The sequence below is a fragment of the Colius striatus genome, chromosome 10 (assembly GCF_028858725.1).
Source record: "Colius striatus isolate bColStr4 chromosome 10, bColStr4.1.hap1, whole genome shotgun sequence".
Taxonomy (NCBI): domain Eukaryota; kingdom Metazoa; phylum Chordata; class Aves; order Coliiformes; family Coliidae; genus Colius; species Colius striatus.
The window spans coordinates 28,491,746-28,509,281 of NC_084768.1; the positions used below are offsets into that span (position 1 = coordinate 28,491,746).

A 17,536-nucleotide genomic window follows, 5' to 3' on the forward strand; every position below is an offset into this window, starting at 1 on the left:
ATATAGAACTGTTGAAATCAGATGGAAAGGATGTATTAAGAGAGCAAGCTGATGGTAAGGACAGGTGGTGGTTCACCAAGGTGTCTGTAGGATAATGCAACAGGAACATTTAAAGCAGATTCTAAAAGTAAAGCTTTGCAAAGACCTGCTCATGCCATTTCCCAGTGGCTATTAAAGCCTCAGGCTCTGGGATGTATGTAGAATGGAGAAATGTTTGAAGGTCACCTTGATGTTAGTTTCTTGCTTTGGGTTCATTTGGTTGTTTTGATTTCTTTTCTCTTGTTTGAACTGGGGCATTGAAATTACTTTAGTATGTGTTGAATTGTAGACCTAAAATGAAATGACTCTGTCCATGCTGAAGTTCATAATGATGATTTCCATTTATTCAGAGATTTGGAGTTTGTTAGGGTTTTTTTGATGGAAGCTGGTATTCCTTCATATTGAGAAAGGCAAAAGTCAAGGAATAAACCTCAAGGCTAAGGAGATTTGTGACAAGACAATTGAGTCCCTGATCTCATGGGGACATTCATTCCCCACATGAGTGGGTTTTACTTTGTCAGGAACCTCGCCTGTTCCACATAATTGCAGGCCAAATCCAACACAGACTCTCAAGAAGAGGGTGTGGCAGAGAACTGAACATCTCAGGGTGGTTTCCTCTGTGGAAACACATGTCTCGCCATGCTTACATTTGTCTGCTGTCCTGCACAGCAGATCACCAGTCCAATGAGCTAGCAGCTCTCTCCACACAGAGGGCAATTAAAATTGAGTGCTTTTGTACTCTCATGATGTCAAAGATTTGCTGGATTCAGGACAATGGTTTACATTAAGAAATCTCTTGGCATTTAAGACTCTGGTTCAGGGAAAGTAGAGCATTGTACCATGGACTCAGAAACATTGCTGACTTTGACACCTTTGACTCTGGTTCCTCAGTGTCTTTTTGCCAGTGACAGAATAGGGACCCTTTGTTTGCCTTGGCTACCGCATAAAAAACCAGGATATGATCAAATCCAGTTAATCACTCACAAATGTCTCATTTCTTCGATCTCTGGGGGTGTGTAACACATTTTTGGGACTGCTTTCTGCTCCTTTGGCTTTTGTTGTAAGTAAGTTTGTCAGGGGAAAATCAAATTTTGAGTTTTCTTAAAAGGAAGTGGAGGAATCCTGGAACACACTCGGGCTCTGCAAATGTACGTTTAATCATTTAAAGAAATGTCTTTTGGCTAAAAGCTCTTACCAGTGCTTGCAAGTTGCACTAAAAGCCATACGACTACATCATTCCCACAACTGATGCGAATTAGCACCCTTGTTGGCAGTGTGAGCAGAGAGATGCAGGCTTAGTGAATACTACTAAGGGCTCTATTACTCTCAAATTCACAGCAGCTTTGTGTAGTATGGGTGAAGTGTCCTAGGAGTGACTTAGCTGATTGTTACGCCAGCTCCTTACACAGTGGCGTGCATGAAGAAACTCAGGCATTTCCCGGCTGTCTTGTTTTTTCTGTGCAGAGCATTTGTCTCTGCTGTGGAGCCAGGTAGCTACAAACATTTCCTGCAAACACTTACAGGTGCTTAAGGCAAATACACACTCTCCAAGCAGCAGCAAACCAGACAAGTGCATTTTAACACGTGGCACGTGGTGGAAATCCTTGCTGCAAGATGTCACGGGGCAAAAAGTACACGGAGGCAGAAGCTTGAGCACATTTGTGGTGAATTGGTCTATTCAGAGCTTGCAGTAGGATGCAATGACCTGGGTGTAAGTGGGGGTCACCCAGCCTTGCAGAGCTGGAGGCTAATGGACATAGTGGAGGAGGGTGTGATGTGTTTATTTACATATTTTTAGCATTTGCCATGAACTGCAGTTGAAGACTGGGCTACATGGATTTTAATAAACCTGTTAGTGGACTTCTTGCTTTCTTACTTTATATGTCTAGCTCATCCTGAAAACAATGTGAGACTCTGACAATAAATTGAAAGCTTCGGAGGGATTACGCTGCCTTATTGAGTCTGTACCCAAAGCCCTTTGAAGGCTCCCATTGACTCCAGCGGGATTTGGTTCAGCCTTCAAGTATATAGAACTCCCTTAAGTAAACTCTTTCAAAGCCTGCACATGCTGCAATACTTATTGGGCTCTTTGTTACCTCTGTGAACAGGAATGCGACCTTTACACATCCAGTGAAGGGCCTTGATTTACAGGACTGAAGTTTTGGGAGAGATAAGGTTACCATCCCAGCTCCTCCCTACCCTGCTGTGCAGGTGGCTGAGTGGTTGATGAAACAATTCCTGAATTACTGCCATTTTAGGTAGATAAGCATTGAGCATGCAGTACAGCATCTTCAGAGCTTCTTCTTAAGCAGATGTCCCTGAACCATGATGGGCAGAGCAGACATCTGGGGTTGTAAGCTGTTCCAATTCATGAGTCAAAGCTGTAGTAATACTCTTTTGCCACTGCTCAGTCTTCCTGATATCCATGTTAGAAGTTGATTTAGTCCATGCACATACTAAAAATGACCACAGCAGCTGACAGCACTAGCAATTTGTGTAGGTTTTCTTTTATCCACCCAGTCCCTTGGCTGTGTAAGGGAAGGGAAGGGTAAAAAGATGGAAGAAGACTGTATCAGGCTACATGGTGACTCAGCCAAGTCTGAATTACACAGATTGCATAACGTGCTTTTCTTGCTTTTGGAACTGGTAACCTTGCCTCCCAAACCTGTCATTCCAACAGGAGAAATTCAAGTGAGTGAAAGGAGCAGTTTGATTGACAGTACTATTTTCTGTCTGTATTTTAGGTCATTTCCTGGGTAACAACACTGTGATTGATGTACTGAGACAAGCAGGATTTGAAGTGGAGCACACCCCTCCTGGACAACCAATTGGAAAGTAAGCAGCTGCCCACAGATTCTTGAACACTTTCTCTCCTTTCTTCTCTCCCTTTTTCTGCAACTAAGCAAGGGGGTGAAGAACTTCCCTTTCCCACCCAAGTTCCAGACAAAAAGTGCATTGTAAAGCATCCATTGTGTGAGTTTGCAAACATATGGAGCCTCAGTGACGTTTTTCGTGTGGTGATGTTGTTCATATCACAACTGCTTGAATATATACCAGATTGGAAGTGCCATAGTTTCTTTCTGTTTACAAGAAACATCTCATTCAGCTTGTTTTTCCCCCGTAGCTGTTTTGTGTTTCTCTCTCTGTGGGGTTTTAGTTGCTTCTCCATTGCAGAGCAGTGGACTGCCACCAACTTCATTTTTCAGGCCTCTCTGTCAGGCTGCTCTTGTTCAGGTAGGATTACAGTTTTGCCTGAAGGACCAGATTTAATGTAGTAGATGCATCTTGGAAAGTGTGATGGGTAGGTGGAAGGAGACTCAATATTCCCTAAGCTTCTCCATCTATCTGATAAAGTGAAGCAGGCAAGAAAGAGGGATTGATTACCAAGCTCTTGGCAATCTACAGTCACTTAAAATGTCACACAAAATTGTCCTCATTTGGTGAAACAGCCTTCCTTCCTCCCCTAGATTTTCTCTTTCACGGTCATTGAGAGGAAATCTCTGCCTGAAGATATCATAGACAATAAAACTGGGAGGAATGGTGAGAGACCATCTAGCTTTGCAAGGTTAGCCTTTCCCCTGCGTTCTGCAGATGAAAATTGGCCGAGATTGCCCTGTCATAGGAGTGTTATCCTCATTAGGAGAAAGTGTTAGCAGCATGCTCCTGTCCCTGGTGGGCAGACATGACACGGGCCAAACATGAGGTGAGTTTCAATATGGAGGATTAATTTCAGGGCTAGTAGACCCTGCCTGATGTTTAATATAGCTGGAAAATCTGGCTGATGTAACCTTTTTCTGTGAAACATCCGCAATGATTCATATAGAATATAATATGGCTCAACTGTACACGAGTGTCTTTGACAGAGCATTTGTCCTAAATGCTTCTTGGAATATGTGGAGCAATAAAAGCACAGTCTTAAATAACAATGGGGGAAAGAGGAAGAAAAAGCTATCGAACACAAGGAAGAGCATATGCTCAGTGGAGGTTTAAGGAGCACTTTGGCAGAGGGAGAAAAGTCAACATGGCACAGGGAAGAGCAGTAAACACTGTAACTGACTGGAGCTGGAAAATTGAGCTAAAATCAACAACAATGCCTGTGTCTAAAAATAAATCAAAACAGAAAAATCAAGCAAACTATACTGAAACAGCTGAGGTATATACCATTCCTAGATTTCTGACAAACTTTCCTCTCAGGGAAGCAGGCACTTTCCACAGAAATTTTCATTTAGTTTGAAAGTATCATCTTCCCATGAAAAGTATTTCAGCTGGAAATTGTGAAACTGTTAATTTATTGGCTGCTTGCAAGCCCTTGAGAAGAAAGATACAGTAGTGTGAGAGATATCCAAGAATAGTCTCTACTCTTTACAGTCTTGGGATATGTCTATACATGTCATCACATGAAATAACTTGAAATAACAGGATATGGCAGGAAGCTTAAAGCCACTGCTTATTGCTGACTTATTTGCAATATGGGGCACCTCTGTGTATACATTCCCCTACCTTGGCAGCAGCATCTCTTGTTCACGATGACTTCCCTAAAATTGTCAGTCCCTGGGGACATCCCTTTTTTCTATAGTAGCCAGCAACAGGACAAGGGGTAATGGGATGAAGCTGGAACACAAAAAGTTACACTTAAACATAAGAAACAACTCTTTCCCTGTTGAGGTGAGGGAGCCCTGGCACAGGCTGCCCAGAGGGGTTGTGGAGGCTCCTTCCTTGGAGGTCTTCAAGACCCGCCTGGACATGTTCCTATGTGACCTGATCTAGGTGACCCTGCTTCTGCAGGGGGGTTGGACTAGATGATCTCTAAAGGTCCCTTCCAACCCCTACCATTCTATGAATGGTCTTAAAAGTGAGTGGACTTGAATTGCTGCCTAGAATGATGCATATGTCCTCATTATCCTGTACTTGGTAGCTTCTGCTCCCAGCTCCAGACCAGAACATTGATTGGTCCCTTTGTCTGGACTAGTACTCTAATTCCAGTGAGGTCTCTTCCTAACATCGAATATGTAAAACTTGATTAAAGGGTATAACTGTTGTGTGTGAGTACTGGGTTGAGTTGAGACAAAATATATGTACTCTATAAAGATTAGATGCTCTGTACTTTTTCCTATAGTCCAGGCAGATGAGCCAGTCTTAGACGAGAATACAAAAAGGAAAATAAATGGCATGGTAAAGAAGTACAGAGTTGCCACTAAACTGCATTGCTCAAGGTGTAGAAGCAGTAGAAGATTACAGAAAGTTTGACTAATGAAAAATTAGATATATTCACTGGAAACAGCTTGCTGCCTTTAGAAAAAAAAAGACTCCCAGACCTACATATGAGGGACTGTATTTTTGTTGCTGTACAGCTGGGGCTGTATGGCCACATCAGAAGAGCTTGGGGCTCCCCAAGTGAGGAGGCTGCTGCAAGCCATTCTGTCTTTCTTTTTTACAATAGCTTGTATTTTTTGATTTCTGGGTGAGCTGCAAGAGACCATCTAGTCAGTTATGCCAAAAGTTGATGGCATATTCAGAAAGTACAGTGAGTTAACTGATGTCTTGTTGGGGTGATGTTGCTGTAATTGAGGGTCTTAAGGAACTTTGTATTTTTATCTACTCTCTACTTTTTTTTTTTTGCTGTCCTCTTTGCTTTTTAAAAGATGGCATAAAAACATTTGAAAACAGTTGGAAAGGGCCAGAAGAGAAACCGTTTCAGGATAGTGCATCTACTAACCACATGTATACATAGAATAAGAAAGTAGAAGCTCAACAAATTTGGAGCTGCTTGCAAGCAGAAATTGTTTTTTGGATTATAAAGATGTAGATGTTTTCTTCTTGATTCTATGGAGCCATGCATGAAATAAGAGGTATTTCTCTCCCTTGCTGAAACCCAAAAGAGACATTTCTGCATTACTTCCAAATAAGTTGTATAAGGGAAGCAAGCCCACTGCATTGCATTCTGGCATTGACAAACGAAAAACTGGATGGTGTTCAGGGAAGATCAGCTGGACTCTAATGTAGAGATTGGTGGGGGTGTGCAGCACATGGAAAAAAATGCAAGGGCTGGAAAAACTGAAGCAGCTGTGTGGTTATGTTTTGACCAAGGGAATTTTAAAAAGGATTTTCGTGTGTGGATTGTGAGCAGAAGGACAAAGAGGAACAATTTGAGCTGGCACATAGAAACCTTTGGAGGTATATCATATTGAACCTGAGGGTGGTTTTGGATGAATATCTATGAGTTTTTGACAGTACTTTTCAGGACAGTCTTTCTCAGGTTAAATGAGAAGCAGCATTATCTGAAATGATGAAAGTAGCTTTAGCAAAACATTCATGCTACATCCTACTCGCTACCACTGCTGCCTTGCCCAAAAAGCAAATACCAATTTTCTTTAATAGCTTTGTTCCTAGAACAGTATGATGATGATGATTGAAATTATTAGTAGTCTGATCTTTATTCTTCAATAATAATGAAACAGTGGTACTATAAATAAGTGAGGTAGTCTGGTATGATGAGTGTTTAAGCTTTGTCATCCATTTCAGTTTCAGAAAGAATAAGAGATTATGCTTTTAGAAAATAACTAGTACTGTTCTTGTGTATCAGAAAACCCTTCTGAAGAGCGAAACAGGACAAAGACCAAAGCTGTTTATGCTTATACAGGCTGGGTAAAGCCAGAAGATTGTTGGCTTCCTCTGCCCAGAATGATAAGGATGGGTTGTGAAATGGCTGCTTTTTAAGCCAACCAAAACGAATACCTAGAGCCTCAGATATCTGTTGTGTAGTGACAAGCACAAAGTTAAGCCAAGTTTTCCCTTACTTTAAGGTACTGAGGAAAAAGTGAGATCTTGGCAGGCTAGAAGAGATAGCCAAGACATGGAGGGGGTTTAATGGTTCCAGAATCAATGAACTGGCAAACAAAAGTTCATATAAAGTACATTTAGTTGGTGTGGAGCTATCTGGGAGCTCTTGACAACTGGATTTCTGCAGTCTCTTAGCTCCTGTTGATCTGCTTGGTGGCTCAGTATTGACCTTCCTGAGCCTCTCCTAGAATCCCACCAGCTGACTATTGGAAATACCTTCTTTAAAGCTCGATCCCTTTCCCTAAAAAAAAAAACCCTGTTGTACTCAGCATGCAGTACAATGCCATAAACATTTGAGAACTTATCCTCACGTTGGCTTCATTCGTTTGTTTTGTTGCCCGAGGGAAAGTGTCCTCAATCTGTTTGCCTGACAACCTTCATCAGCCTTCATATTTACTTCTTGTTTTGCTGGCTGTCCTCCTTGTCCCCAAACAAAGGCACTGGAAAAATTAATGGCTGAATCAGTATCTCCTTGTTTTGCCCTGAAATAATAAATGCAGCTTTTTTTGTGGAGCTTCTGCCAACTGGCCATCCCTGTCCTTTTCGGTCTTCAGAAAGCAGAGCTGTATGCTTGGGGTGGGGTGAGAGGAGGAGATAGAAGAAAGTTTCCCTTTAGATGGATTCCAGTGACTTGAGCAGATAAAGGGCCACAGCTGCTTCACATTTAATTGGAAACAGCCAAATGGCAAGATAAATGCCGGAAGCACCTGTGTCCATGATGAGTCCATTGTTACTGCGTTCTCAGAATCAGCTCTGACCTTCTGCCACACGCCAAGGCCTGATGTACCACACACCATTCTCTCAGCCAGAAAAACATGCAGCAGTGCCCATTTCCATCAAACTGCTCATTCTGATTTTATACTCAATGCTACCTTCTTTCAGAATGGGAGAATTCAGGACAAGCTTTTATTTCTGCCCATCTGAGAGTTTATTGTAAGCTCTCAAACTTGTGCTGTAGAAATTAATTATCCTTCCTCTTTATGTTTGGACTTCCTGGCCCAGTGAAAGCAACATGTTTTTGCTCTTGTAGCTTATTCTTTTCCTTCTTTCTGAAGCAAAGAGCTTGTGCCTTCACCTTTTCCCATAGCATCATAGAGGTATGACTCTGGCTTTCCTACTCAGCATTGTCTTATGGTGGAAGATTTTACTCCACTATGAATGCCAGTTTCTTCCCAACAGTCCACACAGTGACAGGGCCATTTCAATCCATCAGGATCCTGAACCTTCATGAAGCAATATGCAGAGATGGGAAAATGTTTGACCTAACAGCACCAAATTGGTACAAGTGCCAGATCAATAGATTACATCGCAGAAACTTATGGATATCATCAGGAGCCCTGAGGAGTCTCACAATAATTGCCAAGTTCCTTGGGATGGCCAAGTGACTTTGGCATTTTGGTGCCAGCCTGGCACTCTGCTTAGCTGGTAATGTTTGAAGTGTGTTTGGGAGGAGGTTAAGTTTGAGTGAAATAAGTAAAATTTTATTTAGAAAAAGAGACAAGCTTAGGCAAAAAAAATTAAAGGAGCAACACTTGCATTGGAAAGGAAAAAAAGAGTTAATTTAGAAAACCAGAAGTGCTGGGAAGATGTTAGCCCATTCTGGATCCCATCTCTTCTGAGACAGGAAAAATGCACACAGGTTTGGTTGTTGGTTTGGGTGGGTTTTTTTTCCTGTGGGTGGAATAACCTCCCTGCTGGGATGCTGCAGTTCTTAATCCTGTTGTAAACCTTTGGATCTTTTGCTTGATCTGAGCCTGAAGATCATACTCCCTTCACTAGTTTCCTTCCCTCAGAAGAAATGCAAACCCATTATTTAAAAGGGTTCTCTGACAGCATAATTTGCAGTAGAGGTGTATGGGGATTAAATGCATCTGCATGCATTGGCAAATTCATTGCCTCGTCTGACACTGGAGAATAGGTCTACTTAAGGCTTAAAATATTTAGTCATGAAAGTATGCACATTACATTTTCAAGGGATTCCCACATGCCTTTAAAGTATACCCCTTCACAATTTAATCGCCTTTTTGTCTTTAATTACCTTACAGCCACAAAACCTGAGCCAGTCAAAGTAACTGTTAGGGGAAAAGAAATTGAAGAAAATCTTCAAGATGTGGTAAAGAAGCAAAGTCAAATTCTCAGCCATAGAAGCTTAATTATCCTGTCACTTCCTGAGCAACACATTACTTAGGGCCTGTGCGTGCTCTTTCGGCCACCTTTAAATACCCAACGCCTTCTGAAAGAGAGGAATTTAACAACTTGTTACAAAAGAAAAATACGGGAAAGAGCAAGGTAATTCATGGTGTTGGTGAAAGAACACAGAATCAAACTCCCCAGGAATTTTGTGCTTGCCTAGTTCTCCCAGTAGGACGTTCACTTTTTCCTATAATCAGATTTTAGCCTTGGCAAAATTTCTGGTTTCTTTTGAAAAAATTGTTTCATGTTCCATATCATTGTGTTCCCTTGAAATTTGCACACAGGACCACTGGGGAACCTGGGCTTGCTGCTTTTTGCTCAAGGGCAGTATGGCTAGCTGAGCTGCCCTGAAGTCAGTGCTAAGGTTTCTAGATTCTGTAGCCCATCAGTTTTAGGAGAACTGTATCTCATACTCCATAAACTATCTAATAGTCAACTTACAGGGCCTTAGAGACTTCAACAGTTCAGACATAGTTCTTTATTTCCTAGACAAATTTTGGAGTTCTTGTGTCCACGGGAGAAGCTGATTTTTCATCCTCTTTTTGCTTCCAACCAACACTCATGCACATCACCTAAGGTTCTTAGTATAAGATGAAAATTCTGGTGTATAGTTACTAGACATAAAACTGACCCAACACTTCAGTTGACACTGAAGTCAACAACAAGGCTTCCATCAGTACCAGTAGCTTTTGTTAATTAAGGTCATTGTTAATGTGAGATTGTTGCTGATTCTCCCCTTTTTGTGGTTGTGAGGAGCCAAGAGGGAATTGGTAGAATACCAAGAGTATGTTCACACAGTTGTGCAGATATTTACTATAGTCAATGTAAAAACATTGGCTTTTCCAGAGGGCTGCTCGTGGGTGTTGTGGACAGCAGGACCAGCTTGCTTGCAGGAGGCATCTAACTAGTTTTAGATGACTAATCCTTCTGTGAGACGCATTAACCTCCTCCTTAAAGGGCTTGGGCCTCATGTTCAAATGAGACAGCATCGCTAGACTCATTTAAGCCTTCGGAAAATTTGCACCATCCCCTCTCCAGCATTATATTGGAACAGTGAGATTGCCTGAGTTTTGTGTTTGTGTATTCAGCCTGCACTTGTCCTGTGGATTGATGGCCTCTGTCCCAAGCGATATCAATCTGGGATGAAGTGCAGCTGCACTTTGTAACAGCTCAAGGGCCACAAAGGTATCAAGTGGTATTGTGTGGTTTGAAAGATGTCGTTTATCTAAGGAAGTTTGTGGTCTGTTTGCTGTCACTTTGTCTTTGCAGCACCAACTTCCCTTACCTTCACTATCATGTTGTCAGGCAAAGAGACCTCACACGTTAGGACAGATAGCTTTTCCACAACCAGAGCTGACTACTTTTCCTTCAGCAACGGGTCTGTGGGTTTTGTTGCAATCAATAGAGCTGCTTGATTCAGCATGAGTGTAATTGCTAGTAATTTTGCTGGCAGGGAGCCCTTTAACATGCATGATGTCCTAAAAACAGCAACTGGAAAAAAAAAAGGAGTCAATGACTTTTCTCATTAGCACTTTCACTTAAAATTCCTTCAAGAATAGTGTCTTAAAAGAAAACATTTGGGAATACAGTTTTCTACACAGGAATTCATAACATTTGCCATCTTTCATGAGTCATCAGGTATTCCTAGAGATGTTCTTCACAGTTTAAATGGCGTTAGAAACCCACCAAAACTGGTGTGATTGGTGACAATGGCCAAATGACTCCTTGTGGGTGAACTTTCCTGTGGCAAGCTGTGAAATTTACTGAAACCTTTCTGAATTGCCCCCACAGGTAGGAGGTCATTCTAGCATGCGTGTGCAATGTGACCTTGTGCCATTTCTCATCCACTTCAGTGCAAAATAATCTCCCTTCTAACAAATTGTGGTATCTCAGTCAAGCCAGGTGGCTTCACGTTTGCCACAACCCAGCTTTGGGTCTGAAATAACTGTGTGAGAGTCTCTTTAGGAGAACTGTGGTGAAGGGTCAGGCTGATAAGCATGTGTAGCATCTGCTCCTCTTAGGTAAGTGCTAGTAGTTGGAGCAGGAATGCCAAAAAAAAGTAAGCCCTTACAACAGGACTAGCAGATTAAGAATGGTGAATATATATGAAGCACTTATCATAGTAAATAACTTAGAAGGCAGCATATATTTTCATGTCATAATCATTGAATCATTTTTATGAGAAGTCAAAGTAAATTCATATGTAATCTCTAAAGTATGTAAAGAGTTTAATTCATCCAGTAAATCATGCATTTGGAATACTGTACCCAGCTCCAGTTCAGATATACTTCAGAGAAGCTTTAAGATTTTTCAAATCCTTCCACAAGCTAAGCTGATCTCCAGAGCCTTTGGAGGTTCCCTCTGCTCTGGAGCTCATGCTCCATTCAAGCAAACACCATGCCAATATGTTTCCCATTTCCTGGGGATTAAACTGCTGGGTTTGATGACTCAGGACTTCTCAAGAAAGCAGCTCAGTCACTTGCCCTGTCTGAAGCAGCCTGTGGTGTCTCAGAGGACATGTCTTCTCTTGTGCAGTGATTCATGGTTTCAGAGCAGAGGATCAGCTCTCTTTTATTTTTTTAGTTCCCACAAAGTTAATTAATAAAACAAATTTCTATTAGTGGGTGTTGAAAGACTTTGGTTTCCACCTACACTCCCAAATGCTCTGCATTCCAAGGAGAATGAAAAATGGACCTGTGAATAGAAACAGGAGGGAGGAAAAAAAAAAGGATCAAATACTGTATATGGATGTGGACACAGCAGCTGTCAATTGAAATGGTGCAAAAACATCCTGAGTGAAAACAATTTCCTGCAATTGTGATTGCTAAAATTACACTGCTACAGTAATCCAATTTCAGAATGAATGCATGCAAATTCAGAGAGAAAGATTGGGGCATAGGGAGTGTCTGACAAACTGAATTCTCTATTTAGGCCTTCACCTTGTCCTCTTATTCGAGGGGGTGGCTGCACGGGTGGCAGTTGTTCTGCTTGTGAAAACTGGATCCATTGCTGCTGTCACAGACCTCTGAGACTCAGCTGGTCAGGAGAAGCACCTGGAGGATTTATTCCACCATAGCCTCTGTGGAACTGGCTGTGCCCATCTCTCTGCTGGATCTGTAGCCTCACTGTAGAACAGAATGTTTCATCAGCACCAAAAATTAGCCTAAATTTACCCCCAACATGGTCATAACTCCTGTTGACTTCAGTGAGAAAACAGTCCCCTAGAGGATCAGAGTTGACAGAAGGTCTAGGTTTGGGGTATTTCCCCTTGCCACTGCTGTATGAACGTCAGACCAGCTCACAACTCTGCAGCTGCTTTCTGCTGATGGCAGCTTGCAGGGGAAGAAAGATCTAATTTGGTGCTCTCATTTGTGGGCAAGAGCATATTTGAAGCCTTTCTCCACTGACCCTTAGGGCACATGTCGAGTCAGGGATACTAAGACTTTGGTACTAACCTGAAGCACATAAACAGGCTCTGAGCACTTTAGTATCCAGTACCCTGTCTGGCCACAAGATTTGAATCTCCAGTCATCTGACCCCAGCTCCACGTTTCCAAATTACTCTTGCAAAACTAAAGGCAGCCACAGAAATACCTCTGTCGAGACAGCACATCCCTGTTTATGTTTGAAACGCCGATACAAATCTGGAGTCCCCGGCGATCAAAGTGCGTGTTCAGAGAGATGAGCTTCACGTTGCGTTTGAAGTGAGCACAACACTTTGAAACAAGGATGAAGCAGGAATAAATCAGGATGAAGGATGTGGGGCATTAACTACTTTACATGAAATCCCTGCTAGAAAGATGTGGCCAGTGTTCCAAAGTTTGCCTTGGAGAGTGCTGGGAAGTTGCGTAGCAGCCTGTTTGTGGAAAGCTAGACAGTTGCCTATTGTCCTTGATGCTGAACACTTATAAACACCTTTCCCCTCTATTGAAGAAAAACAATACAGCCTTTCCAGAGTTCTAACACAGAGGACTACACTGGGCTGCTGCTCAGCCTCTACGAAGTTGCTGGTTTCTGTTGGCATTGAGATTTGCTAAAGGCTATATATAGTTAATATACACGCCAGCATCGTTAAGAAAAGGCTAAGTTATTGAGTGAGATTGGGATAATCTTCAAGGGTTTAATAACATTGAGTGCCCACATCTGTGCATCTCTGTGTTTATTATACCCCTGGAATGTAAATCCCAACCCACAGTGGCTAAACAAGGTTCACATGGATCTCAGATGCTTTTGTGGCATTGTCTCCTCCTGATTTCTGAAGGAGAAAGAAAACATTGCTAGCTGAAATAAACTCACGTGATTCTCTGCAAGGAGAGCTGTAAAGCTCTGCTGCTACAGTGGGTTTAGTTTGTAACATTGCCCGTATTTGTGGCATTTTTAGTGATTTTAAGGAATTCTTTCTAACATCCATAGTCAAGGCAACGTATTCCAGCATGAGGAAGATCCAGAAGTCCCTGCGTGAACTGTGGAGAGAAAAAGCTGATCTCCGAGTTCAGCAGTGCTAAGAATAAAGGCTAACACCAGGGTGATACTGGTGGTCCTGTTCAGGGACTGGCTCTTCCTCTGTTTCTCCCATCCTGTCAGATGCAGACCTGAAGGACCTTGTTGTGTCCTCACCTGACTCCAGTTTGGTCACACATACATAGTTTAGTTAGGTGCCTCTTTCCTTCCTCCATAGTGCAACCCAGACTGAAAACCTCTTCCCAGGAGCAGTGGGTTATTCCACTCATTGGATGGAATTGATGCACAGGTTGGCTTTTCCCCACCATTTGTGAAAGCAAACCTTGCTTTGCATTTGTGACAAAGGAATCATCTTTCTTCACTGGAGGCATTTTTTTTGCCAATGCTAAATGAGAATTTTGTGTGTCAAACTGATATGTAGGTTAGGTTTGAGGTCCAAATGAAACTGGGAAGTGCAGCTTCTATTGACATTTAGCAGGCATTGAAGTTTTACATCCCTGAGACAATTTTAGAAACATCCTCCTTGAGGAGGAAGGTCTTTGACTTGAAAGAAAGCAATGTTCACAGGGGGTTGGTTGGTTTGTTTTACAAGTGCAGCCATGAATTCGGGTCTGTTTCTATGTATTCAAGCATTCACAGTGTTAGCTATCATGGCTGAGTGGTCAGCAGTTCCCACTCCAACCAGTGAAAGGCCAGAAGCGGTTTAAATTAGATGATTTAAGTTTTTCCTCTTAAACATAAGGAAAAACTATTTTACTGTTGAGGTGAGGGAGCCCTGGCCCAGGCTGCCCAGGGAGGGTGTGGAGGCTCCTGCTCTGGAGGTTTCCAAACCCACCTGAACAAATCCCTGTGTGATCTGATGGAGGGGAACCTGCTTTAGCAGGGGTTTGGACTGGATGAGCTCTAGAGGTCCCTTCCAACCCCTACTATTTATTCTTTGATTCTATGTAGCAGAAGACCAATTCTATTTTCTTCTTCTTTCACTATTGGGAGGTACTGTCCCAATTCCTTCCCTCTCCACTTCCCATGCCTTTCCAAGAAACCCCTGGTTTGTGAATGACAGATCTATTGAGATCTAGAGGTCCTACAGGTGTTGTAATCGTTAGACTCTGGTATCTAAGGAAGGACTGAGCTCATAGCTGAGCCTTTCCTCATAATGCCTAACTCCTTCCTGTGTATTTTCATATAAGTAACAACATACGTTCTCTTTTGATCTCTGCTCTCCTTGTGATAATTCAGTTACAACTGACTATGAGGTTGAATCTTACTAGAGGAGAGAGGAGACAGAGGGACAGATGGGTGTGTGTGCAGGGTGTCATCGTTTGCTTAGGGAAAGAGCATTGCTTGAGTAGTCTGTGCTTCTGTTCAGAATTAATGTCTGTCTCAGGGAGCTCAGAGGGACAGCCCCAAGCACTTGGTCTCGTTGCAGAGAGATGAGTCAGATGGATTGTTCTTCGATTTTAATTAAAACATATTATGTGGGCAGCATTTTAACAGCACAGGGTGGCAGTTTGGCAGCCTGGCCCACACTTATCTGTCTGGAGTGTTCACGTGGCCCCACCAGCACAGCCTCTCTGAATTTTTGCTCTATTTCTTCTCACTATGTTCGTGTGAGATGGGATGTTATCTCCCACGGGTGGATGGAAAAATGAGGCATAAAGAGCTTTTCCTGAGGAAAACTGAGCACAGCTAGTTTGGCATTAGTTAAACTACTAACCCCTAAACTACTGGGTGATCCCTCCCTTCCTGGGATTTGATGGGCAGTGCTCAGGTCAGGAGAGCTGTGAAAGCACTGGCAACAAAGTGCTGCTCCCAAATAAATACGAGACACATCTTGACCGCCACATAGAGGTCATCTGAGTCACCTTCCCAGAGCCAGAGACTCACCCACCCCTCTCAGCTCTTGTACAGATGTTTCCTGTGTGGAGCTGCTTTCAGTGAAAGCAGAAGATCTGTATGGGCTTTCTCTTTCTGAGCTTAGTGTCTTCTGGTACATATCCGTTGGCCTCAAGGTTGTGGTACAGGACACCACCTATCCAGGATCAATGTCTAGTTGCCACAGTAGACTGCAATAGAAGGAAAAACAGTCAAGGATTTTCTGTATCTGACACCAACATAAATTTAGACAGTATAGCAGAAAATAGGGTTCCCTAGGGAGCTTTTTGGCTAAGGCAGCATCCATGACCTGTGCTCCAAATCCAACTCTTACAGTGGAAGGTATTCTGAGACAGTGAGGAGTCTCCATTTGTTAAAAGATTAAGTCCATTACAGGAGAACTCACAAGAAATTATATTCAGTGTGCATTAAGAAGCAATGGCAAAATCTGAATGAAGGTTGGAAGCATGCAAGTTGAACCCTTGCTCCTCCAGACCCTTGGAAAATGATGCCTGTATTCCAGTGCAGGGCTGTGGTGCAGAGACAGCCTGATCCCATGAGACTGGTAAGAGAGTGCACTGTCTGTGGACTGAGAAGACAGTTCACTTTAATAATGTATAATACAAACCCCTAGCTTTAAATTACCAAATTATTCTGAGAAGAGTGATTTTGAGATAAAAAGCACTCTGCTAGCAGAGGAATATTGCCTTTTTCTGTAGTTTGAGCTGGATTACATCACTGCCTCTGGAAAAGTCCTACTTTGGTCACTCTCAAAACGTTCCAGCTTTGAGTAGTGATAAGCAGCTAATGTGACTGCTAGAACCAGATGCCAGGCATAGTTTTGATGACCCTCTGACGTCTGTTAGACTTGTGATATTACATGCTTTTCAGTAGTGCTGCAAATACTAGGTTGTGATACCTTTTCAAACAACTGGCACTTAGATAAAGCACTTCCAGGCACATAAATAAACACAGGCTAAGAAAACATACATGCACACACAATGGTGGGAGGAGGCTTCCTAACTGGGGAGCAACTCAAGTGGTTTTCATTCTCCTGGTGTTTCAGTTAGTGCCCTGTGGGGTTCTCTTCATGGGTGGAGAAATGGGCTTAATTACTGCTTTTGTGTATGTTTGTGTGTGTGTGTACATAAACTGTTTATGTAGGTATTGGGTCTGCTCAAACTTGTGGCAAGAGCCATTTGTCATTCATGTTCACAAAGCATATCCAGTGAAGGTTTCAGTCCTCAGTCTAATTTGTTCTTTCTCCTTGACATATCAAATATTTAGAGGTTATACAAAGGGAACCTGAGGATTTTGATACCTCTTTGATCAAGGAAGCCAGTTGGCCTAATTCTTCTGTTGGGCCAGCAGAAAGCCCCTGGTAGCCATACATGGACATTCCCTCACTTTACTCCAGTAGAAGATGACTGGCAGCAGAGTTGCTCCAAAAACCTAGCACTCTCCTCCTCTTTTTCTCATCAAAGGCTGTTAGTAGGGGACCTAAGTAGACCTCCATGACTCCTGTTGCTAATTGGACAGTGCTAACTAATTAGACACAGAAAGAGGGAAATAATCCCTCCTCCTTCAGTGTTTTTCATTGTGTTGTTAGCTCCTTGGAGTACCTGAGCCCCCAAATCTCCTTTGCAATGAGGTCTATGGCAGAATTCAGAGAGGGAGGCTGCAAAGGCTTTCACTTTTTGTATTGTTGAGTGCTGTACCACTGTATCCTCGTGATGCTCTGGCCATACCTGTCTGTCATTGTCTCATCCCCTTCGCTTGTCATCTTGCTGAGATGTAGCTCTTTCATGGATGCATATTTTATTTCTGGGATTCTCCTAAAAATAATAATAATGGGCATTGCAGTGAAGGAAAGAGATTTTCTGGATTCAGTGCAAGTTTTCCTGTTTTAAGAGGAGAAGGCCCGGGCCCTGTTTTTGGTAACTAGTTGGTGAGATTTGCCTGAGTTCATTAAAAATCAATCTTTCTCGTGGCTCAGATGCTTCCTGCATATTCAAGCTGTAGCTCAAGGTCTATTCTCATAGGTTTCAATTAACAACCAAAAAAAGAGAATACAAAACCTGCCTTTTATTCCCCACAAGGTTTCAGCAGTAATGTGCATGCTTCATTAT

General features: G+C 42.5%; 1 protein-coding gene across 1 annotated transcript in view; it reads left to right on the forward strand.

Annotated features, from left to right (window-relative positions):
- Nucleotides 1-17,536, forward strand: part of TRABD2B (TraB domain containing 2B) — a 288,315-nt gene that overhangs the window by 237,171 nt on the left and 33,608 nt on the right. Inside the window, exon 7 of the mRNA XM_062004363.1 lies at nucleotides 2,784-2,874. Coding sequence (XP_061860347.1) covers nucleotides 2,784-2,874 — 91 coding nt within the window. The remainder of the gene's footprint in view (nucleotides 1-2,783; nucleotides 2,875-17,536) is intronic.